This window comes from Hippocampus guttulatus, chromosome 9 (genome assembly GCF_054856545.1).
Source record: "Hippocampus guttulatus isolate MCC_2025c chromosome 9, RoL_Hgut_1.0, whole genome shotgun sequence".
In the NCBI taxonomy this organism is placed as follows: domain Eukaryota; kingdom Metazoa; phylum Chordata; class Actinopteri; order Syngnathiformes; family Syngnathidae; genus Hippocampus; species Hippocampus guttulatus.
Window position 1 is genome coordinate 15175270 of NC_141269.1, and position 26786 is coordinate 15202055.

Consider the following 26786-nt stretch of genomic DNA (forward strand, 5'->3'; position numbering starts at 1 on the left):
TTCAGTTAAAAGTGGTATCAGTCTTTATTGGAATATAAACAATGAAAGCAAACAACAATTTCAAGCAAATGTAAATATGAAAAAAGCAAGATAATAGTCATTTAATATCTAGCATGTAAAACTTGTTAATAAATACGTTAGTCACTTGACAAAAGATACACATTCAATGTGCATTTTTCTCCATTCAGTCAAGATCCTTCCAGACAAACGTAATATTACACAACCTGAGTTAAATAATTAATCAAATAATTCAAATCTAAACAGCTGCGGTGGAAGGGAAAACTGAAGGAATTGAGAGAAATGGAACATTCGGATATCATCTCAACTGTGGTCAAGACTTCATGTGAGTGCCTAATCTTAAAACCTACTCACCTCTCAATAGGTCTTGTGTTAGTGTTCAAGTTTACTGTCTACATGCACCATATACGTGTACAGTGTTTGCTCATGTTGGGTCATTCATCAAATCGACTGCAGCTTAAATAAATGGCTCTGCTTTTGGGCCTGATAAATATGGGAATTTAAAAAATACAATTGTTGAATAAATTACGCATACTATGTATCACAGGAAATGTACAGGATGCAAAGATGTGAAAACAACATCAAAGTGTATTCTAGCAACTACACAATCGAAAGCCATTTTGCAATACATCGCATTACAATTTTCATTGTCTTGTCAACCAGGAAATCAGAGACAATGACGTTGACATTCAACAACATTATGGAAATTTAAAAGAAATAAACAGAACACACATAGGGCCCGATTTTTGAAAATGTTTATATTTGTAACTTCTCTAACTGTGTGCAGGGGTGGAGTTTTCTTTTTTTTGGGGGGGGGGGGGGTTCCTTGACTTGGCACAGGTAGAACAGGCCATAACAGGGCATTTGTGCTGTTGTGGGATGGAACATAGCCGATTCCCAGCCAATCGAAGTGGCTCTGCTCAGCGCACATGGTGGTTGACATTGCATGACAATGGCGCGTGCAAAGTGCGTTTATACAGGTAAACTGCAAGATCTCCCCTTGCAAATCATGTTGTATTAAAATATTCTTAAGATGACCATGATTATAATTCAGTCATTAAATTGATTTCTATAATAATCCGCAGGCATTGTCCCACGCTGTTGTCATATTTATGAATGAAATATAGTCAATGAAATACACCACACGTCTGCGGAGCGCCGAATCTATCTGTCTGGACACAGATCAAATACGCCAAAATCACGTTCCACCACCTGCGCCACAAGTTAGACTTTGGTTTTAGTCTAAAATTGTGTATACTATTTCCTCACCAAATTGGAAGATGTGCTAGAACACCAAATAACAAGCAGTACGGTCTAGCAAATTCACACGCATGCTAGATGTGCCCCATTACAAAAATGAAGTTGCCGGGCAAGAGCAGTCTACTTTCTGTGGCTACATTGTCAGGTGTGCCGGGGGCAAAGTAGCCCCGTGCACCGGGACTCCCTGTGAGGTGCAAGGCAGTCCCAAACATGCTAAACTAGACTTGCCCCAGCATGAAAATGAAGTTGCGCCTCATTTTACGCCAAACGAATGGCTGTCTGTCGACTAAAATAGGACCCATACTGGCTGGCTGATTAGCTGAACCTGTACATATCTCAAAGAAGTATGTCTTTGCCTAGATAATTACAACGCTCCGTTCAGATTGACACTGCCAGAGAGGTATTAATTTAGAAAATATGTTTATTTTAATCATAATTATAATTATTGGTTTAATATTACAGTGGTGTTGAACTGAAATGCATCATACGCAGAGATGTATATCTTCCCCATTTTACGCAGTTAAATAAGGTAATGCTGTTGTAGAAGTGCCTCTCACGATGATGTAGTTGTACATCTGTGGAAACTACATCAACAGTAATGTTCCTCTCACAATTCGCTACATGTGATTTCACCTATTCGCAAAGTTGTTTTAAGGGGGAACCTCAGTTATTTGCTGAAAACTCACCTACTCGCTGTTTCTGTGCTCTTTCAGGAACACCCTGAGATGCCAAATGTTAGAGCCAATCCATGTTGAATGAAAAAGTAGTGCTTTGGCACCCTCCTGGGGCCATGTATTTATGTTGAACTGAGGGGAGCAGTTCGTTCAGCCTAGGAGGTGTAAGGAGAAGAAATAGGCATGTACGCTTGCACTTGGAGGCAATTTTTTCCACAATCAAAACATTTTTGAAGGGTGCTGCTGTAAGGTGAATTTGAAAGGTTATTAAACTGCTTTGGGATTATAGTTTGTTGTCCTGTATATTAACAGTATTAACAATTAATAAAGGTGGTTCTAAACCTTTCTTTGGATGTGTTCATCACCCATGTTTTTTTTCTTACACAAGTAATTGACCTTTCTTGGGGGGGGAAAAAACTTTTATAATTGCTTTTATTAATACTTTTAACCTTGAGAGAATACCTCTCTGGCAGTGTTGATTGGAATTTGCCATTATTATCTTCGTAGAGGAAAAAGTGTTGATTTAACTCCTGTATAGGATTTCATTCAAGAAGTGTACCTAAGAAAATGGCGACTGAGTATGTATCTGGATGCCATACTGAGCATCAGGCGTGTCTCTTCATATGCAGAGCCAGGTGGTCTGAACGGGAGAAGGCCCTCTGACAGAGCACACATTCGTAGGGTTTTTGGCCCGTGTGCTTGCGGTAGTGACGTGTCAACTCATCAGAGCGGGCGAACTTCCAGCTGCAGCCTCCCCATGAACAATGGTATGGCTTCTCCCCTGGAGAAGTACCAAATATATGATACTAGTCAAGAAAGTGACGATAAGGAGCTCTGTGACTGAGCCACTGAACTTACCAGTGTGGGTGCGGAGGTGAGCCTTGAGGTGCGAGCTCTTGGTGTAGGTCTTGCTGCAGCCAGGATATTCACAGCTGTGGATGGCGGGTTTCTTTTTCCCGGTCGACTTTCTCCCGCGCTTCCCTTCCGCTCCTTCAGGGGGCAGCTGCGGTCCGACCATCTGTTGCTGTACGGCCAAACGGCCAGTGGCCTGGCTGTTGGTGTAGTCACAGAAAAGGCTAGCACCGTGGGTGAAGTGAGAGGGGTAAATGTAGTGTCGGGGGTCGGAGGTCGCTGCTTGGAGCGGGATGAACCTGCCGTCAGGGAAAGCCACTAAAGAAGGATGCTGTGGATGGTAATAGGAATTGAATTCCCATGACGTGACTTCATTAAGGCTCCCTGCGTTGTGTCTTTCCTGGGAGAAGCCAAACGGCTCGACATGACTGGTAGCTGACCTTCGACCTGCTGTGTCGTTATTGTAAGCTTGGTGGTACACTTGTGGCTGGTATGATGCAGTCGGGGACATGAACTCGGCCATGAAACTACAGTCCATCTGCTCCTGACCCATTTGGTCCTTAGGCATGCCTGGCACCTGGTACACTCTTTCTTGGTTCAGGTGTTGTTGGCAGTTCTCATCACTGCGGTCCAGGGAAGGGCTGAGGTCCGGCGAGGGGCTGCTCCACTCAGACAACAGCATCTCTATGTCCCAGGAAGCCTGGCTGTCGTCGTCGAGAAGCTCCTCGCTCATTTGCTGGGAGAGATGCAGCTGCTCGGGGCCTAGAGGTGCTGATCCGTCTTCACACTTCCACACCTTTGATGTTTTTGGCACATTGAGAAGAAAACGTTAAAATAAAGCAATGGAGTGCAAGAATTTAAGAACATTTCGTGACACCTGCATGATAGATTTGCTCACTTTTGTTGTCAAAACAAAACTGGTAGTCGGGGAAATTGGGGCGATTCACCATCACATATAACTGCAGTGGCAACATTGTGTCTTTGATATGGACCAATATCAGTCGTGTCTCGGGGCCCTCAGCTCGGCATGCATTTGGGGCTGTGAGCACATTGCCCCGGGGCCACCAACACCATGTGGCCAAATTATGCTACATTATATCACATCACATAGTAATGCAGCTAAGCAGCAAATGACCATGCAAATGTCGGACATGACATGACGTTAGATTATGTTATTTTGAATTATGCTGTATAGTGAGTTCAAATGTGATGCTGACCTGAACAATAATGTTTAGCTATTGTTCTCTGGGGAATTTTATAACATTTTAACCGAAAGACAAATCGGAATATAACGTTTCTGTGCGCAACATGTCACACCACTAGGTGAGGTTAATGTGCTCCCCGGTGCACATTTTAACTCTTGAGAAGGCCTTATTTTTAATGGCGTGCTTAGCTGCTTGGTCACTAGTTGAGCATTATTTCCAGAGCAATCACATGTTCAACATTAAACAATCCTCTCTGAATTCCAATTCTCTCTATTCGATGTCTTTTCAGAGTCCCGAGGCTTTCCTGTCATTATGTGTACCGGTGTTATGTGTATAACAAATGAGGTCCAAGCAATACTTACTTTCATGTCAGGGAGGTTTGAAAAGGAGCTGAAAGAAGGGAGCACAGCCTGGGTGGCAGCCATGAAGCACTTGGATAGACAGTAGTCAGCAGAAGCAGTTTTAGTTTTCTTTCTTTTTTCTTGTGACTTTTTCTATGCTTTAATATCCTCTTGGCCCTCAGCTAAACGACATTCACTCACAGGCTCCCCAAGCTGCTCATGGCAGTTACAGTTCACGCAGTGACCTGAGAAGCAGTTTGTTAAAGTTGCCCCCTTTGCACCATTCGTCTCTGCTATCTCTCCCTCCTCGCTCTTGTCTATCTCTGTCAGCTGGAACTCACACTTCAAATCTCTCTTTTTCATGTTGCTTCAGACCGTTAGGAGGTGGAGCAAGGCATCAAGATTTGGAATTGCACCCCCCCAAAATGTATTTCAATTTTACATCTACCTGTTCTCTGCAGTCGAGATGCTTGGATGCGGCCCAATCACCAATTAAAAGCGATTCCCGTCAACCAAATTATGCACGTTTTGAGTGAGTTTTATTTTGTAACTAGCTCTAAATGTCGTACTAAATACTGTCGGAAGTTATGTTACATGATATTCGTAAATAATACACTTTATGAATAAATGTATAACCACGACTTGAAATTTATAGTTAATTTGAATGCTTTTTGCAAGAGTATTCTATTTCAGGATCCTGTTGGATGATGTAAATTTGCATTTCCTCCAAATTGTGTGAAGTCTCATTTTCAAGGGGCGAATAATGTCATATAGTAGATTTGCCATTTAATACGGATGTTGTTGTTACTCATTCATGCAATCATTGGGAAATAACAGATGACTGGCAATAAACGGTGTGATTTGGCATAAAGTAGTGCACTGTGAAACTTGTGCACGTCACACAAAAGTTGATCTGTTGGTCATGAATTCGCATCTCATCTTGAAGATATAAAAGGTAAATAGGCAGACAGTTCATGAGCCATTATCATAGCATCACCAATAATAATACTACTAATAATAATAGTAATAATAATAATAATAATACTTGGTGTTGGTGTTATTCCACAAAACAAAACACTTTTGATGCCACAGGAACAGCGACTCTTACACACAGCTTGGGGTTTACTAGTTTGTTAAAACAAAGCAGTTGTACAAAACACATCAAGTTCTATGGTCGAAATGATCGCATGTTCGTATGGTTAAAAAAAAAAAAAGAAGAAAAAGAAAAGTCGCTTCTATCATGAGCTGCTTCCTCTGCACAACATCCAGCTCGGTCCCAATCAGCTTACACTATCGCTAATCACACAAATACTTCCAATAAAGACACATAATAACACATTATCTCATTGAATTATTTTAAACAAAGGAAATATTATACTGTACAGGTATGAAATAATCGGGACAATGTGCAAATATGAATGTTGTGTATGCATATGCATATATATATATATATATATATATATATATATATATATATTCCTTAAATAATAACTTGTACAAACACGAAGGTCATTTAACTTTAATTTCTGAGAAGTCGTGTGTATGAAAGGTGATTATATTTTCGTAGTATCTGTCTGCTGGCAGACAGCTGGCTCTGCACAGATAATGCATGACCAGCCCATCACTGATAAAGACTCCCTTTCTCTCCCCCCAGGCCACGACTGCACAGACATCATCTTCAAGGTCCAAAATTGCGGTTGGTAGCCTCACTCAAAACCTTGATTCCAAGAAAAAGAGAACATTCTTTAAGGGTCTTAAGATCAAAGGACTGTTTTCAAAAAAACCTGAGATCATATGTGGTTTATTTTCTTATGTACCCAAAAAAATGACTTTTCAAGGGAGGAATAAAAGCCGTCATTTGTAAAAGCCGTCATAAAGTAACTCAGAAAGTATTCGTGTGGAACCCTTCGTGCATTTATAAAGAGTGGTGAGACCTGTGAAAAGTACTTTTTTTGTTTTATGTGCCCACGTGTGGACACTCGTACGTGGAACGTGGGGATTCGTTGGTGGTTGATGGAACACGCTTTTTAAAATGAGAGCGCAGGGTCGAGACTGATTTCTACAAGTTCGCTTTCACTTTTCACACGGCAGCTGCAGCACCATACATTCTGACGCACACATTCATCTGATTAAAATTAACTAATGAACCAATGAAGTTGCAGAATTTAGGCAGATGCAAGTGAATGAGAATAGCAGATTCAAAACATCAACTCAGCTGCTTGCACAACATGGAGAATATGAATATGAGTGTATGTGTAAATTTAATTCTGCAAACCCAAGTGTAAAGACATTCTAACACATTAACTTAAAAATATGAATGAACTTTGATTTTTCGTTATTGTTAAACCTGATATTTCTCAGTATACATTCATATTTATTTCTGAAACACAAGAAAAGTAGCGAGCAAGAGTTTCGACTCGTCTCCAGTGTTGCCATCGTAGAGAGATTTTCGCTATACTTAGTTAATGTTCTGACACCTCCACCAACTAAAAACATCACATCGAAATGTGAACCTAACCTGTTAGTCACAATTTACAATGCTGAGAAAATATACTCTGAATAGTCGATAGAAACAGTGAAATACCTTCTTTCACGGGCTCTCATTATTCTTATAGGGATCCAATCGTAAAACACGCACCCACAACGTTTTCAGCAAAAAACGAACAAAAGTTGTCAGTGCCAGTGGCAACGTAAAATGGCTACCCTCTGGCTTCATCCGCGTTATTAGTCCGTAATGCTTGCCATACAATTTTTTTACGTGTTAATTTTTTTAACTAATAGTACGTGTTGTGTGGCGTCCATTGTGTACGAAACGTGCATGTCACAGGTGAAATTGTCTTTCAAAAAAATATCAGGGTTTAGTCTAAACATAGGCCTCACGGGATGTTGCGTATTGTTTCTTGGTTGCTATGGATCCCGAACACCAGCACATTCACGCCATGGACGCCTGAAAATAGGTAAATTACAACTGATAGGTGGTTCAGAAAACATATTGATGGATGTAGCTTTTTCATAACTTGTGTGAGCGTGTTCAAAAATTGTCTTTTCTCCACACGTGAACCCATTTAGCATGGATTATACAAAACGCTATCTGTAGCGAAATACAACAGGCCGATTTAATGTGAATGCTGTATGCTCAAACTGTTATTTCCCCATCTAACATCTATATTGTCCTGCCTGTTTTAGATCCCTCTCTACACCAACGCACCTGATTCAAACGATCAGTGCATTAGCAAGCTCTGGAGAAGCCTGAAATGATCATGATCAATTGAATCAATTGTTTTGGATTAGGGAGAGCTCAAAACATGCAGGATATGGCTCTTAAGGAACCGGAGTTTCCTACGCCAGTTCTACAATGACAATAAAGTAATTAATGTATTGAGTACATCTGTAATCATAAACTCACAAATTCATTGGCTTAAAGCACATACTCGTATATTGCAGATGTGATTTGGAGGGGGAAAAGACTGAGTCGAGAAGTGTAACGCACAGATGGAGATGTCGTCACACAGCAGAGTCAGTGGAGGGCTGCGGAAGCACCCTAGAGCCATACAGTACAGCAAGGAGACCCGGGACCTACTGACATGTAAAATACACAAAAGACATGCGCTGTTTTGAAATCAATACATTTCGTATCTATGCAGTTATATTTGTGGTGTCACTGCATGTACACCATTTGTATTCATCCCATTCTGTGCACAGCAATGATGCAGGAGTTCACTCTCAGCAACCTCCAAAGAAAACAGATCAGTGACTGTCTGAAGGGTAAGTCTTTTGAAGAAGCCAACAGCAGTGAAATCGTACTGGTATAGTTCATGAATGGGCATGGTGAGTCCACCATCCATCACTACAGCTGTTTTTCCAAGTCGTCTGCCTCATGAGGCCGATGTTCTGTGAACATCAAGTCGGAATCCTATTTTACCTGAAATTCACCATTTGCTTGACCTAATGGTGTCTTGATGAGAAGCCAGGAGTCTCTTGTCTCATGTACAACTAACTACAGTCTTGGATTGGAGGCGCTGGCAAGCGATGTCTGCCATCTAGTGGTGAACACTGTTGTTGCAATTTAAGATTGCTCGTCTATTGTAAACATTTTTCATCCATTCGTTATCCAAATCCGCTTATCCTCACGAGGGTTGCGGGCGTTTTCCCAGCTTTCTTCTGGCAGTTGTACGTATAGCCTGAGCTGGTTGCTAGCCAATCGCAGTTGTAAATATTCATTCATTCATTTTTTTCGATCCGCTTATCCTCACAAGGTTCGCGGGGGCTGGGGATGCCGTAGCCTATCCCAGCTGTCTTCGGGCAGTAGGCGGGGACACCCTGAACTGGTTGCCAGCCAATCGCAGGGCACACACAGACGAACAACCATCCATGCTCACACTCACACCTAGGGACAATTTAGAGTGTTCAATCAGCCTGCCATGCATGTTTTTGGAATGTGGGAGGAAATCGCAGTACCTGGAGAAAACCCACGCAGGCCCGAGGAGAACATGCAAACTCCACACAGGAAGGCCGGAGCTGGAATTGAACCCAGTGCCTCTGCACTGTGAAGTCGACGCGCTAACCACTGGAACACCGGGCCGCCCGGTTGTAAATATTTTTTCTTTTAAAAAAGTAATAATAATAATAATAATCGAGGGCCACAAGCACCACTTTGTTGACCCCTGCTATACAGTGCGCTAGAATCAAAATATACACTTAATGGCCTGAATGAGACACATCAGAAAAGTACTTCTTACTGAGGTTGTACAAGTTGTTTACAGAAGTGTGAAACTGCACTGTGATGATGCCAACTTTGCACTTTTGATGCTAGATTTGGCAACATTTCAGGCTAGCCTTGCACTTCCCAAAAGCGTTTGACAAATGTAGCTACTTTTAAACATTTTGCCACTTTTAGGAAAAGTGACTCAAATGCTAAAATACGCACATTTCCAATCTAAATGACACTATGAGTTGGGTTTCAAGTCCTTTGTGTCAAATCCTCTAAAAACCTTCAGTTCAGACTCAGAATATAATTCTTTGGTTAAGACGTCGCAAAGTAACAGAGTAAGTAGCATTAATTGCAAAGGGTGAAGCCTTCAATGAATGATACTCGCTAGTTACTACTAAATGTACTCGTGTTTAACCCTTTCATTTTTTATATTTCATATTTGATCTTTCCTACTGATACAAAACAATGACACAGTTACAGCACTCCTTACATTCGTGGCTGGATTTAGGAACCCTGTAATATTGTTGCAATAAAATCTTAATCTTTCACCCACAGATGGCTCAGCTTTGCCACCGATCACTGAGTCTTTATCATCATCGTCCTCACTTCAGCTGAAAGCCAGTCAAAGCTGCCAGAAACTTCTCCCCGTTCGGCCTCTGAGACGGAGTGCCGTTTCTTGTCGCTCTGCAAACAACTATGTCCGAGAAAAGTTCTGTCCTGCTCCCACCAGTACGTTACCGAAGCCGCCCCCCCCCCCAAAAAAAAATCGACACAGGAAGCTATAATAACAAACAAAAAACATGAAAATGCATGTTCAAATGTGAATTTTGGGGCGAAAATAGTGAACATATGAAAAGTCTCCACCCCTGTTCAAATACCAGATTTTTGGGATATAACAAATGAGACCACGATAATCCATCAATTCATCTTTAATCTGAACCGCTTTCTCCTCACGAGGGTCGCGGACGTGCTGGAGTCTATCCCAGCCGACTTCGGTCAGTAGGCGGGCTAGACCTGAATTCTAAATGCCGTTAACCTATAACAAATCGGAGGGTGGATTTTAGAGTGAGGAAGTAGAAATAAACAACGGAGATAATGCGGTTCTAAGTGTGCACACTCTTATAGCTTGAGTTATGGCCATGTTCAGAACTAACCAATCATTTTCAAACTCATGTAAATGGGAACCAGCACACACCTGTCACTATTTAATGTGACTGATTCACCACGAGTAAACTTCCTTTTCTTGACATTGTGTCCTCTTTTGACGAAGTCTGAAGGTTTTGTGCGAATACTGGTATTTTGGAACTGTTCATAATTCCCTCTCCAAAACAGCCCCAAAGCACGATGCTGCATCAACATGCTTTATCGCAGGTATGGCAGTGTTGTGTCTGTTTTTCGTTGTAGGATAAAACTCCCATCTCACCACTCGAACCCATAGAACTGTCACGTACGTATTTGTCAGACTTTGCTATAGCTCCTACAGTGTTGCTGTTTGTGTTTTTGCAGGCAGCATCCCTGACTCGTCTTTTAGTCCTCTCATCAATTTTGGAGACTTCTCCTCTCAATTTTTTTTTTCCAATTTAGCTGTACAGATTATAGGTTACATCAATGATGGGAAAGGTTCTGAAATGATTTATCTCTTTTTTACAGTATATCACAAAAACCTGGCATTTGAACAGTGTGTAGATTTTATTCACTCTAATAAGTGTTACTGACTGGAGATTATGAGAACAAACCATTTCATCATTTCAAAAAATGCAAAAAAAAATTAATGGGTTGTGGGGAATATTTTGCACCAATTAATTTTCTGTAACTCCTCCAACATGATCTAGGAGATTTAGAAAAAGAGAAGAAAAGGCTTCAAAACATCTTGGCAACAGGACAAGAAGAGGAATATACAGCCTCCCAAAATGTTGCTGGGAATCGGAAGCCTGGAGTGACAGAGGAGACAGACCACTATCAGGAAGGTAAAGATGCATGCACAAAGCATGGCTTCATGGAGTACGTTTTAACTCTCAAGTTAAAACTTGGACCGTGATCGCAAGAGCTGCATCATTCTGGTGCTCAAGTGTCACGAGTTCAGAAATATGAGAGGGTGGCAATTCGTGGCGAGCTGGGAATGTGACGTGTGCGGTCATGCTGCTGCATTCTGTTCAGCTGCATATCATCGCTGAAGACAAACGGAGTAGGAGGTCCAGTAAGGCAGACTTGCGGTTGATGGTAAAAATGTGTTCTCTTGTAGTTCTGGATGAGATTCAGGAAAGAAGACAATTCCTGGTTGATATGGCCTCATTAGGACAGGAGAGGCAGTATATCCACATCATGAACACAGAGATATCACAGGTAAACAATTCAATGTCAAGATGCATCCATTTAAACAATGACTTTATGAATGGCTTCCAAGTAGTTATTCATAAGAAATGCTTCTGAACTGTATTCTAGAAAATCAGGGAACTGGAGCTGCTGAATGGCAAACATCCAAATCAGGAAGCGGTGTCTGAGCTGAATGTGGAGCAGAGATTGTGACATTTGCAAAGACAAGTTCACAGCGGCCAATCCGCTGTGTCTGAAGTGTGATATGACATTTACAAGAAATAAACAATTGTAATGTACTTGTATCAACTTGCTTTATTTGTCCGCCTTCCAGTCTCACCATTATTTGTATTTTCTTGCTGCTGAAATTGCGGTTTAAAAAATAAAAGGATATACGTGACACGGCAGAAGCGTCTTGATTCACTGAGGGAAATGATGTATCCAGTATAAACAGTTAAATACATGGCAGTTATGCACCTTATCTTTCCCACCTTATGCCAAAACACACGACACACATTAAAATATAAATTAACACAGGGCTTTAAAAAAAGAAAGTGTTGTTTTTCCATTTCTAAAAATCAGATCTGCATGTGCGACATTTCAACACATTCATGAGAGTTTCGGAGAACTTTTCAACACTGTTTTGTGTGGATCAACTGTTGTCCTTGCGAGGACTTTTTCCAGGTTCTCCTTTCTGACTCAGCCTCTTCAGAACCTTCATGGGTTTGAACTTTGCCCCTTTTTTCTTCTGGTGGTCTCCATCCGATTCCTTGTGGAAGTCTGATGAACGGGGGAGTTGAAAGTTAGTGAAAGTTAATGAAGGTTAGAATTACGTCATCTTATTGAGAAAAAATGTTTCATTAAAGAAATATTTATGGTCATTGGAAATGGCGATTCCTGGGCAAAAAACGGAGAAAGAGCTTTTTGTAAAAGCACGCATTTCAATCACATGAGGCACCATTGCCACCTACTGGTCGCTTTTTTACATGATTTACAATGCAAACGGCTTATTCTCATTCACAGATTGCATCAGACCCTTCTCCTCTCTATGACGCAAAAAAAAAAAAAAAGACTTAAGAGCACAAGTGCATCCTTGGTAGGTGGGGCCTAATTTTAAAATGACGTACAAGTACGTCTTGTGGAATGAAAGAGTTAAGCATTCCATTTTATTGAAAAACTTGGGAGAGACATGATGTGATAGGAGTGGCTCTTAAATTTCTGAAAAGCTACTTGGACAGTATTAGTTATCACTATACACTTTTACTTTCTCTTTTTTTTTTTTTTTAAATCTAAAATGTTCAATTTTATAGAATTGATTTTGGTTATTATATACGACCTGCACATTTACGATGATACAGCATCATGCGAGTAAAACAAACAAATTCATTGATTAAATATTTTTTGATCCACAGCATATCCACATAAGCACAGAATGCCATCCTGTGCTTAATTCCCCAAAACGTTGGTATGCCTGAGCCAATTGTACAAGTCCTACGGAAGGGTTTACGAGCCAAATATTGGCTGTAAATCCATCTTTAAAACTACAACAAAAACTGCAGTCATTGCCATGACTATAATTCCGTATCGATGGCAACACAACACATCAAGCAGGTGTGCGATCCTACCTTTTTTCTTCAGCACGGCTTCCATGAACTTATCTTCCTCTTCTTCCCTGTGAGAAATGTGCTGTTAGATTTGAGAGTATAGTGGCATGTCATAAATCAGCAATTGACAAACAGGGTGCCTGCTCAGTTCATCTATCTATGTCAGCGACATGCAGTTACATGCTCCTCCAATCAACTTGTTGTGCCTATTGCCAGTCAGACCACGGAAAAAGTCCAGGCTTCCTTAGAATTTGTGTATCAGTTTTTGTTCAATTAAACAGTCTGAGCATTCACACTAAGTAAGCAAGTTTTACCTTTTTTTTTTTAAAACATTTTGTTAACCTGCAATGAACTTAGATGTACAGCAGAGGTCACTATTGACTGACCAACACAGTATCAATACAGTTTGTGTCAATACACTCCTTGAAGTATTGTCGACTCATCACGAGCGCCATGGCTAAATAAATGCTGAAAAACACTCTAGGACAGGGGTGCCTAAACTTTTTGGATCGAAGATCTACTTTTCGATCAACTAACCTCTACCCTTACCGGCACGCGCGTTTCACGCGCATTTCATTTCCTGTCTCAATGTCAATGATACACACACACACACACACACGCACATGCACGCCATGATGAGAAACAGCCTGAAACGGAGGCATGCGACGCACTTTTGCAGCCTGTTAACTATCGTAGCTCACACGTACCGTTTTAAAGTGCTTCCCTGGGCCCTCCTAGATTCCTATTCTTTGCCCGTGCCCTCGGTGAATTGTACACGAAGCAAACTCTGAATGAGAATCATGACGATAAAAGATAGAGCGCAACAGTTCTGATCACAAGCTGCAATTGCAAACTGCTGAGCGCTAACAACTTCCGGTGACGTAATCACGCGCCACCGTAAATGTAAGATTTACCTGCTTTTATTTTATTTTTAAAATATTTTTTTGGTGAAAATGAGACTGATAAGATGATTAGGGTGCAGTGTACATTAACACAAAAAATATATTACTAACATGTACAAAGACACACAAATGGTTGTTTTGTTTTTTTCTCCTCGACACTCCTCGGATCTACTTGGGACCTGTCTTAGATCTGCTGGTAGATCAGGATCGACCTAATGGGCACCCCTGCTCTAGGATTACCTTTGCCTGTCCTGATCCATGCTGTTGACTATCTGGTTGCGTTGTTCAATGATGGTGACCAGCTCAGCCATCAGCTGCTGCTCTCGGCTCTTGTCCTCCTCAGTCCAATCTTTCTCTGAGGGGAGGGGCAACATGGACTCATTGTAACTTTTTTGTACGGTTGAATGAACATAACTTGGTCACTGAAAATGGAAAACACTTTAATTTTAAAAAAGCCAGTCTGTTTCTCACCTGATTTATTTTATTTTATTTTTTAATGAAAGATGATATAATGTATCATAATTATTTAAGAGATTTTTTTTTTTTGGTGTGTCAAATGAGCAGTTTATTTCTCTGCACAGCAGCAGAAGCCAAGTGAATGCTTGGCATGGTACATCTGGATAGCATTAATGTAGCTTATTTCATATTTACATCAAGCTGATATGATATTAATAAACACAATAGGTACATCCTGTGCTGCCACACAGGAAGGCTGCAGTCACGCTCAGATGGAGCAGATGAGCTTTGCGCAGCTTTGAAACCCAAGCAGATGGATAACAAAGGAAGGCTTCTCTTGAGCCTTCGGACCAACCTGGTTTGTTGAGAAGACACCTCAGCTCGTATTCCACGTCCGCCTGTCTCTCCTCCAGGTTCTGCTGCTTCGCCCTGTCAGGAGCATTCAACACATTGAGTCGCAAAGGGTAAAAAAGAAACACAGCCTTTTCTGACAGGAAGCAGTTCAAAATGTGGATGGTGGTTTCATACTGAGGTCACAACATTCTAACAATTGCATCTTGCTGCATTCTGAGGCTTACGTGTAGACCAGCTCAGCTTCACGCCGGACTAACTGATGTTTCTCGTGAATGAGTGTGAACCAGTCAACCAAGAGGTGCTCCTCATCCTCATCTGAAAGCACAGACAATCACCCCGAAACTTCTTCAGAATCATCAACAAAATCATAGACACGGCTGAATTGAATTTGACCTTCTGGAAATATTTCAATCCGTATTTCCAATAGTTCCACATTTCAGTATTTATTTATTTATTTTTTTGCACAACTTGTTTGTTGAAATTTTCCCAGGGTGTCCACGTTTTGCCTTTCTCTGACTCTTCCAGTCTTTTTGCATCTCTGTTGCAACCTGCTGATGACACTCTTAAGATCAGTGGCCACTTCCCTCTGAGAACATCCTGTTGGAAGTCTTGCAATGGCAAGGTACAGTTGATGAACCGTTAGGCTTTGTCTTAGTCTCATGATCTCAACATGTGAACAGCATGATGAAGAGGAAATATATCACCCTATTCATTTCTCAAGCACCCGTTCAAGCTCTTTGTTGGAGGACAGCAAGTTGAGCAAAAAAATGGCCAAGAATTGAAACATTTGACATGTGCATTCAAAGACTACAGAGGGCCCAATTATTTTAAACTGCTAAGTTTATAGTGCAGTTTGGGTTCCTTTTGAAATGTCAGAGCCAGATAGCCCTAACTTTTTGTGAGTCGTGTCATATGTTGTGTTCTAATCTATTTTTGTGACAAAGAAAATCTTTGTGGAATGTTCCTTTTGCACAGCCTCAGAACAAATTGTTTCAGATCAATCAAATCGCTGAAAGCCACTGGTTTCATACCATTGGGGTTGTCTCTGAGCTTCTTCTCTAGTTCCACGCCTCTTAGTTCCAGCTCATCCAGCCGTATCTCCAGTTGACTCATCTCCCCGTGGATGTCTTCCACTGGGATGTACTGATCTGATTGTACCTGGTCAGTATTTGCATGGCGACGACCACTTCAGTGCCACGTTTGAAATACTCTCTTTAAAAAAATGTCAATGTTTTTGTACCTTGCGTTTAATGAGCGGGAAGCCATGACCTGGAGCTGGGGGTCTGGAAGGACGAGGACCTTTTGGGGGTTTGCTTTTGGATTTACCACAGGAAGGAGAAACTTTCCTGTTGAATGGATTTTCCTTACAAATGCGCTAAAAAAAAAAAAAAAAAAAAAAAAAAAAAATCAGTAGTCTTCATGAATGGTCTGTATTTGTAAATGGTTATGTTACCTTGTTGTGCGAGGAGGTGGCCCCTGAGGCTAATGGGCTGGGAGTGGTTGCTGGCCGTGGGGGAGAGGGTCCAGTCGCTTTGGTCTCGTGGCTGCGACTGACCTGCGGGGTGGCAGGCGCGGAGCTTGCATTTGATGCCGCGGGAGATGCATTGGGGCCCAAGCAAGAATGAGGCAGGCGCTCAGTGGAAGAGGAGGAAGGCAAGGCGGTCGATGGCGAACAGATGGAAGGTTCAGAAACGCTTTTGGTGAAACTGGGTTCCTGGTCACTGCCTCCACCGGAGGCCGAATGGGGTTGGGAGGAGCTGTGTTCGGAACCAGAAGACAGACTCTCCACACTGAGAGCTGGAGAGCAAGAAGATTGCAGAGAATGTGGGTGAACTGAGAGGTAAACAGGGAAGGACGAGGAAGAAGAAACCAAGGGAGCAGAAGTAAAACAGGTTTGAATGTATATGGAATAGAATGGAAAGATTTGAGGGGGCAGAAACACAAAACACTGAAGAAATTTCAATCAATTGAAGGAATTTGACAGTAAATGCCCCAGGACGGCTCTACAAGTGATCCTTTAGCAGGCTTTTGAAAAAACAAAAACACCCTTACACAGAATAAATTCACGGGAAAAGTATACAAAGATCGCCAAGCGTCATCAGCGGGGCAATGACAATGAGTGAAATAATGTATCGTGTGCATGCTGCATTATAAGATTCTAACCTTGGTTAGCAGCAGGTGGCTGTGGCGCACGAGGGGCCGGTCGTTTCTTGCTTTTGGCACTTCCCGGGCTAGCCGAGCGGGAGGAGCTTCCTGTGCTAGGGGGCGTGTCCGCAACAGAGGCGTCAGCCACCTGTGTGATGCTGTACCACGGATGACTTGCCGCCAGGGCTGTTGGAATCGCGCTGCCTTCCTCCTCGTCCTGAGCCTCGTTCTTTTCATCCTCTTCATCATCAAAGGGGTTGGAGGGTGAAGAGGACCTGGGGCCCTCCTCTTTAAGAGAACAAACAGAGCCGGTGTTGGGGGGTGTTGGCAGGCCTGTGGGGGGAGGGGGAGGAGGTTTCTTCTTCTTGGTTTCTGATTGCACCAAGGCAAGCCAGGGTGGGTCTTTGGGTTTATGCGTGCCACTGGACAAGCTGGGCAGTGAGACAGACACATGGAGGTATCACAGACAGGAAGACCACACGTCAAAAATGAAGGCATGAAGTGGTCAACGTTTAATATGATGCGGTTCAGACAGGGAAAATGAATCATGATGTGATCACAAAAAAACCCCAAAGAGAAGTGGGTTTCAGACAAACTCACATACCTTCTTGGAGATTGGGATCTCTCTCTGGGTTTTGGAGGGGTGGGTGGCTTCTGATGTTCACCTGCCATTCCAGAACAAATGTAAGCATCACACATTTGCACCCCTTAATAGTTTTTGCAGCAATCTTGATCACGCACCAGCTGCTTGAGTGTCTGCTGTCCGGGGTAGCTTCACCCGTGGGGATGGGCGGGGTGGAGGGCTGGGCTCCGAAACCCGGCGGGGCGCTGGCACCGGTCTGGTGACAGTTTCATTTTGATTGACAGGTTTAGTGGGGAGGTCCCCATTAGCCTTGTTAATGGTTTGCGTGTCTTCCACCATTGCTTGTTCATGATCTTCCTCATCACTCTCGTCAAAAGGGTTAGGAGGAGAAGAGGGGCGGTCTTTCTCTTCTGCTTGTCCGCTGTCATTGAGCAAATCTGCGTCTTCCAAGGAGACCTCGTTCGTTGGTACAGGGGTGACTATAACAGTCATATTAGCTGGGATGTTATTGTCATTCACTTCCCCCACGGGGGATGGAGTATTAAGCTGGTCTGTCTCAGAGGCTGAGATGTGGGGGATCTTGCTGCGACCCATCCTCATTGATTGGACTGCAATGGGGCTCTTGCTAAGGTCTGGCCGGCCATTCTGGTTTGCTGAAGCTTGCCTTGTAAGGTGGTGGGTGCAAACCAAGGCCCCAGAATCACTTCCTACTTTGTAAGATCCAGGTAGCAAAGTGCTGCGACACTCAGTGCATCTGGAAGAACAGACATAGGAAAAGGCTAATATTCACATCAAGATATGAAATAATTGAATGAACTGAACTCAACTCTATCATGTGTCACATGTAAACACTGCATATGTGCGAGTCTTGGGAAATGTCTCCTGGCCAACTGATTTATTAGTGAGCAACTGATTTTTGTCACAAACCTTTTTCTGGTCGTAAGCTTGCTACATAGGAAAACTGCCAAATATTTTTACACTAAACCGGGAAAGCAGGATACACCAAGACATGTTTGAACAAGTTCTGTGTGGAAGAACTCATGAGACCTGGCCTCGATTGCATCATACCTTTGGTATGATCTTGAATAGACATTGTGAGCCAATGTTTGTTACCTCTGACCTCCCAATATTATACAGACACTACTAATGCAAGAGTGGACGGTAACTTCATACATGTTTCAATTTTCTATCCATCCATCCATTGTCCGATCCGCTTATCCTCACAAGGGTCGCGGGGGGTGCTGGAGCCTATCCCAGCTGTCTTCGGACAGTAGGCGGGGTACAACCTGAAATGGTTGCCAGCCAATCACAGGGCACAGGTAGACAAACGACCATCTGCGCTCACACTCCCACCAAGGGACAATTTAGAGTATTCCATTAACCTCCCACGCATGTTTTTGGAATGTGGGAGGAAACCGGAGTACCCGGAGAAAACCCACACAGGCCCGGGGAGAACATGCATACTCCACACAGGGAGGCCGGAGCCGGGATCAAACCCACGACCTCTGCACTGTGAGGTCGACGCGCTAACCACTGGACCAACGGGCCTCCTGTTTCAATTTTCACTAGCTGTAATTTTCAGGTTCTAATTTAATTCGAAGAACTAAATGTTATTCAGAAGAAAACAGACATGCACCAAGCTAAGATGAATTAAAACAAAACTTTCGTAAAAATTGTAATTAATCATCATAAATTCATTATTGCTGTAACCCACATTTGTAATTGTGTGATATTTCCCCAGAATTAATTTGACTCATGGCAGGTCAGTGCTTACCTGAAGCAGTTTCGATGGTATAGCTTGCCGTTCACCAAAAACCGCTGCACCAAATGAACGTGCTGCTGACAGGCAGTGCAGGTGCTGCTGAGTGTTGCCCGCTTTGACTCTTCCAGCCCCGCCACCACCTTTGTCTGGCCCGGCTAGTGCAAGCAACCGGAACGTATTTCGCAGGCAGAGGACAGGGAGGAGATGTCATGGGGTGGTGGGAGGGGGGTGCAGAGTAATGAAGGAGGGGAAGAACACACATGGAGTCAGGATTTGAGGATGTGGATTCTTCATTGTATTAACTTCACTACAACTACTTCCTGCATCATCTACTGCTTCATCAAACAGCATTATCATTTCAAATGTAAGTAAATAAATAAATAAATACCAACACTTGGTTTTTAAAACATCCCTTAAATGATATGAAATACACCGACTGTATTTTAATTATCTGAAAACGAGTTTAAAAAAACCATCACCCAGCTTGAGTTAGTAATGGTAGTTTTAAATAAGATCATAAATTAATAAATTTGCATTATGAAGGTCAAATATACAGTATTATTTGAGGGTTTTTTAGATCGGGGTAGAGAAGATTAGTGATTAGCAGCAGCCACTTCCAACGAATGCCACACAGTGTTAGGGGAATACAACACTACTATATTATCTACAAGAGCAGGTTCAAAAGACTAACCTATCTGTTTTACTTTCATCTCTTAGCACCCCCCTCCCACCACCACGTTCACCACACATCTTACTCCCCAGGCTCAGGAACAGAATGTGGAAGGAGGGTCATGTTTGGGGAGGGGGAAGTACATGAAGAGGGGGTGGAATGGCTTTCCACCTGAAGAAATGATGGCGCCGGTACATGGGAGTGTGGGATGCAGGAAAGCAGATGATGGCATGCCACAGAGAAGAGAGACAGGATACAGAAACTATCTTTATGGACTACTACTCTTCTTGCCCTCATAGAGAACAGGGAAATATGAAATACACATTTATGTTCAGAAAAAGGGAGAATGGGATTTTGTATATCAGAGTTAATGATATCACCCACAAATACCCACAAAACAATATTGCGAACCTCCTTGGTATGCACTAAAATATTGGACAAAGATTCAGTGTGTTTATTCATCTACTCAACGACACAACTGACCTGAAAAGTAAAGCGGGCAGTTTTAGAAGAGAACCAGATTGGCCACAGAAATCACAACCAGCACATGCATGAGGAGAAGTCCTATTTGTCTGTCTGAACATGCTGTCACATTTTCCTCAGGTGTCGCCCTTACCTCAGACTCAACTTCTCTGTCCTCTAGTGGAGTCGGAGGCCTTTTCGGGGCAGGCTCATTTGGACTAACAGAACCAAGCCTCTTCGTACAGGGAGGGTTGGCTGTAGGAGTAGATGATGAGCTCATCATTTACTGTAAACTGTATGGTCATCGAGTAAATTGTCACGGACGGCTATGAGTTGTAGCATTCCAAAGTACAGCACACGGGGCGGGAGAAGTGAACCGAACCAATCTCTTTTTTCGTCGATGTGCGCGACAGCTTTGTGTTTCCTTTCAAACTTAGCTAGTAGCAGCTGTGAGCACATTTTGAGCATGGCTTGTTCTGATTGGATGACTGTGTCTTTAAGATATAAGATAAGAATGTGTTATATTATTTTGTTATGTTAACTGTTCTGTCAAAGCGCTTTGTTACAGCTGCAGTTGTTGTGAAAGCGCTATATAAATAAAGATGTATTGTAATCAATATATCGGCAAATGATCATTTACACTGAGGTTCACGCCAATGGACAGTGCTTCAAGTCTTAAACCTAATCTTAACCTAGAGTGTGTGTGTGTGTGTGTGTGTGTGTGTGTGTTTGGAATGTCGGAATGTAGGCATGTAGGAGGAAGCTGGATTATTGCTGGGACAATATCCATGTGAGTGTGTGGAGAACTCCGCTCAGGAAGGTCGCATCTAAAATTTAAACCCAGACACTCTCGATTGTGAGGCAGACATCCTAACCACGACTCTACCGTGCTGTCACCTCCCTGACCATGTCGTTCAAAACGAAGCATGATCGTCTCTTTAAAGGAAATTTTTCTGATGTACTGTAGCTTTTATCATATGTGATGTCATGCAGTTGTGCTTATGTACAGAAGAAGTTGAAAAACAATGTTGTACTAACCTTGAGACTTGTTATTGAAGAAGTTGTAGTACTGCGAAACATAGGTGATGACACTGAGCCGGTCAGGAACCTTCATGGATACCATGTCTTCTGGGTCCAACAGCGCAGGTATCCCGAGCTGTGCCTCAGCTACTTCAAAGGCCTATGGTACCAACAACAAAATGGCCAACACAAGTCTCTCATTTGTCTTAGGCAACGATTTGTAATCATCCTGGAAGCAGGCCTATAAATGGAAACAATCACACAAGCTCATTCTTGGCCAACAAGCAGTAAATACTTTGGACTTCGAAACTACTTTGCGAACCATTAGTGTGTTACACAACTGTTAACTGGTCATAAAGGCGTGCTTTGTTCTTAGGCTACAAGGTGCTCTACAGTAGAAATTAGAGGCCTGCTCCTGTTACATAACATCACAGATACCGTGTGATCCTGGGCAGGCGTATACATACAGAAAGTAACACACAAGCCAGTAAACTACTGCACACAGAAGTACAGAACGGGATTGTAATAAAATGCATTATAAATATTTTACAAAAAGGATGCATCTCTCAGCAATGGATGGGATAAATTCAATCATTTCTAGAGAGTAACCACCTAACCTAACAAATTGTATGTGAGCACACCAAACCATTCTAAATGGCGGTCGCATGATGACAAGACATGTGACAGCAATCTTATGAAAAGGTTGAATATGGGCCTATTGTTTGTTGACACGATTTGTTGGGAATGATAACCAAGAAGGCAGGAGTTCATGAAAGCTAGTACAGAAAAGGAAAAGACTTAAATAGTTGCATGTGCTCCTCGTTTGCAGTCATAAATGACTTACTCATGCTTAAGCCTCTGGGATAAAATGAATGACTCGCTCTCACTTAGTCATCAGATTTTGTTTCTGGTTCTTTAGTGAGCTTCACTCTCTGAGGGCTTAAAAAAGAGGTTGGTGGCAGCAAAGCCCTGCCAAGATTTAGCTCACACAATGAGGAGACTCCAATTTCAGTACTGTGTATTCTTGGTTGACTGACAGAGTGAAACATCTTCACAAGAAAAAATATGTTGAAAGTTTGTGCTGGTTTCATTGTCCGCAGTAACGTACAAAGTTTAACCGCTGTATTTTTTCGGACTTTCAGCCACTACAGTACTTCTTTCCCCAAACGGAACCCTGCAGCTTTCCATGTGACGTGGTTTATTTATGATTTTTTACTTCAAGCAATCAATAGTGAAGTCAAATCAAGTCAATTTTATTGTCAAATGTGCTCTATGTGCAACATACAGCACGGATGAAATTTCTTTCCTCTCAACCACAGGATAGAGAGGAGCCATTAGATTTACCCATTTCCTCATCACATCAGACCAATGAAATTACCGAACACGTCAGTGAACCAATAAAACTGTCCAAGTCCGCCCTGATACTGAATATTCAGAAGCCATTTCCGGGAGGAGGGTGCACGCGAAAAGAAGAATCTTGAGTTGCGTTGAACGAGCATCGGGAACAGGTGCCATAAATACAGGCATCTCTGCAGTGCGACTCCCATCTCTATGTTGTTTGTTTGGCGAACGACTCCCACCATTACTGGTAACAGATGACAAGACAGCAAGTCTGGCCATGGAGCGACAGCCCCTCATCGAGTTATATACAGTATGATAATTCCCTGCATCTTCCAACACGTAAGAAACTGGTTTCCAAAGGCTGCGTTGCATTTGCCTCGCGTGACTAAGAGAGACTAAGAGAGACTAAGAGAGGCTCTGGGACATCACCGTGTAACTTGCTGTGATTGGCATAGTTTGGGATTTTTTTTAAGTGTTTATTGATGTTTAAGGCCAATAAAGGTTTTTGAAAAAAATACATCTGTGACCACTTTCTTTGCAAATATCCCCACGGCTGTAACGTGGAGATGCACGGTTATAATAATTTTTCTACGTTGCTTTGGTTCATTTCACAGAAACAGAAATGACACTCTGAAAATAACATGGACCAATCCCCAAACCCCTTGCAAAGGAATTTCTCATTTCTTGTGACATTTGATAAATGTTCATGGAATGCACTAGTTACTACCACCATACTCTCCTTTCCTCAAGGCAATTGAGGATTTTTTTTTTCTGCTTGGAGGTGGAGAGTGTATGGCTTAACAGCAAACATCCTCACACAAGGAATTAACTTACCAGTCGGTTGTTCTCATAGACGTCATCTTTAGACAATGAGTCAAAGTCTCTGCAACGAGCAACACACACACAAAAAAAAAAAAAAACATCAGTTTGTCAGACAAAGTATAACTGGGGCAATTTACCAAGAGAAAAATTACTACAGCGGCTATTTCGTGACCTCATTCTATTGAGAACCTCCTATAAAGGTGTCTGAACTGCATGATGGACAGACCTGCTAAGCAGTTAAGCTTTGGAACTGTGACCGTGTGATACTGCAAAACTAAACTACACAGCAATGATCCAGGCTGAGAAAAAGGACAAAAGGGAAAAAGTGCCGGTGGTGCCATGATGATTACAAAGGGCCAGGAGCTAGGAAGCCAGGCTCTCACCAGTAAACATCCTGCTTTCAAGTTGAAAATATCTGAAGTGTTCCTGGACCATGGAGTTGAGTGTAGAAGTTTAAATAACACTTAAGCTGGAAAAAAAAAAAACAGTGAGAGGACTTTCAGAGACTACCGAGGTGGAAATCCCAGGAAGGCCAACGCCCCAGGACAAGCTCACACAAGTGACCTGTGTTCACAAGTCAAAACTGTTCACAAGCACAAAAACACAGCAAGCGGCATCACTGATCAATTTAAAGGCTAGTCTTGATGGGTCTTTTTCACATTCTGTTACGATGCCAAATCTGTTCATGATAATGGAAGAGAATCAGAATCATCTTTATTGGCCAAGTATGAAGAACACACAAGGTGTTCTACATACTTGGCCCATAGTGAAAAGTGTCTTTGAACACACAGATGATGGATAATGAAACCAATCCACCATGACTGCGCTTCATTCCAATTTATTTTAGGCGGCGAGTGGAAATGGTGTTAATGCATTAAGATTTTTTCACACTGGGGGTTAGGGGGTATTTTCACCCATGTAGGTTTCGTTGTAGAGGAGTTTCACAGTAATCGACAGATTTGCCTATTTTCTGATTGCTTATCGCCCAAGCCATGAAGATGAATCACAATTAATGTTTGTGCATTTTTCTGCACTATTAATTTGAAATAATCTCCAGGTTTTTAACAGAGGGATGGAAATGAAACATTTTTTGAATCCCATTCATTGACAAAATAAGAACAGATCAATCGATTATGAAATGATCATGAGCTCCAGCCCCAAAATAATCCTATATTGTATATCTATAGTGATGAAATTTTTTGCTGTTCTTTGCACTTCCCAGGAGACCTGTCAGATATTAATGGGGATGTTTGTATAGATTTTTAAGCGGATTTTGATTCTGTGTGGATGACTGAAAATCCCAAAATAAACCTCAACTCGTACACTTAATTCTTGTTAACTTTAATATTTGCAAATGTGTGATTATGATCATTCCACCTAGGAAAATAAACCCTTAAAACTCCCAAACTAATAGAGAATATCACACTCATGTCCATGACTTGTGTAAACATCTTAACACAACTGTGTAACTCCATGAGAACATAGTAGCTTCAGAAGCTCACTATAATGGCCACCCCCCATATTAGAGAAGTAAATCCAGTTTGACAGGCAGAGGCCTCGGCTGCAGATTACCCTGACAGGCTGTCTGGATCAGAGCGAGCCGGTCTGGGTGACTGCAGCTATTACACACGTTGGGGGGGCAAACAGGGAGCCATGCTGGGACACAAATGGAAGAGACCGAGCTCAAAAGATGACTACTTAATTCTTCTAAACTGCATTACTTGCAGAGTTCAGATAGTTTCCATTTCATTGACTTAGTCACCCGGGGGATGTTTGCTCGGTTTTCTCGTTTTGTGGACCACAGAAGAAACTTCCTTCGCCTCATATTTCCCTATAGAAGACCAGTGAGGAACTATTGTGGACTCATTTCATACAACACACCAAAAACAACTGGTAAATGGGCTGCATAGGCAACACCTTTCACCTTAAATGCTGCCACGTAAAGAAAGTAACCAGATAATGCACACGTGGAGTAATTACCGTTATAGTTGTCCCAATCTGATCACGTAATCAGAAATCGGAGCAGATTAAATAATTTTCAGAAAAATGGTATTGGGTGAAAAAGGCCAGTTTTTTTTCCCCCCCAACTCAGTATTTTTTAACACATTTAATGCCAAAACATAAAAATAATGCTTGCACAAACCCAATCGTTAAAGTGCCAAAACGTATACAGACGTTTTGGGTGTTTTTTATTGAAAAATCAATAAAGGCCTTAGCGCACCTCCTCAGTCAGTATCGAAGAATGATTTCAGTCATAAATCGCCACTAAATAGCAGGAATGGTTTTGATCAGATCTTGGTCGCACACAGTGTGAGTGGACGTGTGGGCTGTGGGATGGTGATCCTGCGTTCGGAAGCAACGCCACTAGAGAAAACATGGATAAATACCGGCAGCTGACCCGAAAAGCTTTTTCATATCAAAGAAGTTGACCGTGTCCCATCGTCATCCTTGACGACCACGTGTGCGCACACGCACGCGCACACGCGCGCACACACACACACACACACCACACACACACACACACACACACACCAAATGCAGCAGAGACTGTCACTCAAGAATCATCTTGCACAGTCACAACAACGCCGCTTACAGAAATAGAGACAACTTCTGGCACATCATCGCATTGTCCTCCAGGACTGCACTGCCAAGATACATATCTATATAAAACAATTATTTCATATTATTATAGTACTGCATTTTTACACATTGCGGCCCGCAATCAACATTTTACCCCCAATTGACGTCTAGTATTCACTGCAGCTGAATAATGAATACTGAGGACATACTGTAACAGCAGATCGACTTGCAATCAAATAATTGAATGTGTGACTAACACATTAATTGGTGGTCGCGTTCCATTTAGATGAGCCAGTTCACAGCACATGACTGCTGACTAGGCTGGCTGGGATTATTAATGGAATGGAGTCCTCTTTAACACTCTGACTCACACCTTCACGTCTTCTGTTCCAACAACTCAGACACGTCTGATGCGGAAAGGGCCAGCCATCACAAAGCTCTCAACACTGACCGTGTTTTTGTATTCCATCTAATGTGGGTCTGTGTGTGTTTATGAAGGCAGAAAGTGGTGAGTTGTTCCGGGCAACACAAAGCTTGTCAAGCTGGGTTAATTACAGCACATTGAGCTTCCAACCAATGTGTATTACAGTTCATGTTGGTGTGTCAGGTGATCGGTTACACACATATTCAGAGTTCCAAAAACAATGGCAAAAATGTGGCACAGATGGTTCCATATCCTATTTCAGAATTACAACTAATATATAATCATTT

At 42.2% G+C, this 26786-nt stretch overlaps 3 protein-coding genes across 12 annotated transcripts in view; 1 reads left to right on the top strand and 2 right to left on the bottom strand.

Annotated features, from left to right (window-relative positions):
* Positions 1–4682, bottom strand: klf1 (Kruppel like factor 1 (erythroid)). 2 transcript variants are annotated; one of them, XM_086120837.1, is made up of 4 exons: positions 4372–4682; positions 2811–3600; positions 2512–2733; positions 1–2107 (listed from the first exon to the last, which is right to left on the bottom strand). In XM_086120837.1, exons 1-3 carry the CDS (start codon positions 4432–4434, stop codon positions 2558–2560), a joined length of 1029 nt encoding a protein of 342 aa, XP_085976963.1. In that variant the 5' UTR covers positions 4435–4682; the 3' UTR covers positions 1–2107; positions 2512–2557. The 2 variants fall into 2 exon arrangements, with proteins under 2 accessions (XP_085976963.1, XP_085976962.1); XM_086120836.1 differs by having other exon boundaries at positions 1–2733.
* Positions 3432–11673, top strand: c9h22orf23 (chromosome 9 C22orf23 homolog). 5 transcript variants are annotated; one of them, XM_086120842.1, is made up of 10 exons: positions 3432–3572; positions 4724–4882; positions 6005–6046; positions 7537–7716; positions 7795–7936; positions 8053–8115; positions 9617–9790; positions 10894–11028; positions 11304–11404; positions 11504–11673. In XM_086120842.1, exons 5-10 carry the CDS (start codon positions 7843–7845, stop codon positions 11585–11587), a joined length of 651 nt encoding a protein of 216 aa, XP_085976968.1. In that variant the 5' UTR covers positions 3432–3572; positions 4724–4882; positions 6005–6046; positions 7537–7716; positions 7795–7842; the 3' UTR covers positions 11588–11673. The 5 variants fall into 5 exon arrangements, with proteins under 5 accessions (XP_085976968.1, XP_085976966.1, XP_085976967.1 ...); XM_086120840.1 differs by lacking the exon at positions 7537–7716; XM_086120841.1 differs by lacking the exons at positions 4724–4882; positions 7537–7716 and having other exon boundaries at positions 3439–3572.
* Positions 11672–26786, bottom strand: part of micall1a (MICAL-like 1a) — a 16891-nt gene continuing 1776 nt past the window's right edge. For 2 of the 5 annotated variants that reach the window (XM_086120830.1, XM_086120828.1), the window contains 15 exons: positions 23508–23556; positions 21351–21492; positions 20467–20567; positions 19193–19335; positions 17577–18172; positions 17440–17500; positions 16854–17266; positions 16144–16523; positions 15931–16065; positions 15722–15848; positions 14915–15005; positions 14692–14765; positions 14121–14235; positions 13000–13046; positions 11672–12154 (listed from right to left, as the gene is read on the bottom strand). In XM_086120830.1, coding sequence (XP_085976956.1) covers positions 12027–12154; positions 13000–13046; positions 14121–14235; positions 14692–14765; positions 14915–15005; positions 15722–15848; positions 15931–16065; positions 16144–16523; positions 16854–17266; positions 17440–17500; positions 17577–18172; positions 19193–19335; positions 20467–20567; positions 21351–21492; positions 23508–23556 — 2602 coding nt within the window. In that variant the 3' untranslated portion in view covers positions 11672–12026. Of the gene's footprint in view, positions 12155–12999; positions 13047–14120; positions 14236–14691; positions 14766–14914; positions 15006–15721; positions 15849–15930; positions 16066–16143; positions 16524–16853; positions 17267–17439; positions 17501–17576; positions 18173–19192; positions 19336–20466; positions 20568–21350; positions 21493–23507; positions 23557–23878; positions 23965–26786 lie in introns of all 5 variants that reach the window. The other 3 variants (XM_086120832.1, XM_086120831.1, XM_086120833.1) reach the window with 3 other exon arrangements.

Coding starts and splice junctions, on each gene's coding strand:
- c9h22orf23 (XM_086120842.1), top strand. CDS start 7,843: ATGGAGATGTCGTCACACAGCAGAGTCAGTGGAGGGCTGCGGAAGCAC. Junction 9,791..10,893: donor GTTCTGTCCTGCTCCCACCA/GTACGTTACCGA, acceptor AACATGATCTAG/GAGATTTAGAAAAAGAGAAG. Junction 11,405..11,503: donor TGAACACAGAGATATCACAG/GTAAACAATTCA, acceptor ACTGTATTCTAG/AAAATCAGGGAACTGGAGCT.
- klf1 (XM_086120837.1), bottom strand. CDS start 4,434: ATGGCTGCCACCCAGGCTGTGCTCCCTTCTTTCAGCTCCTTTTCAAAC. Junction 3,601..4,371: donor CAAACCTCCCTGACATGAAA/GTAAGTATTGCT, acceptor AAAACATCAAAG/GTGTGGAAGTGTGAAGACGG. Junction 2,734..2,810: donor TCACCTCCGCACCCACACTG/GTAAGTTCAGTG, acceptor GTACTTCTCCAG/GGGAGAAGCCATACCATTGT.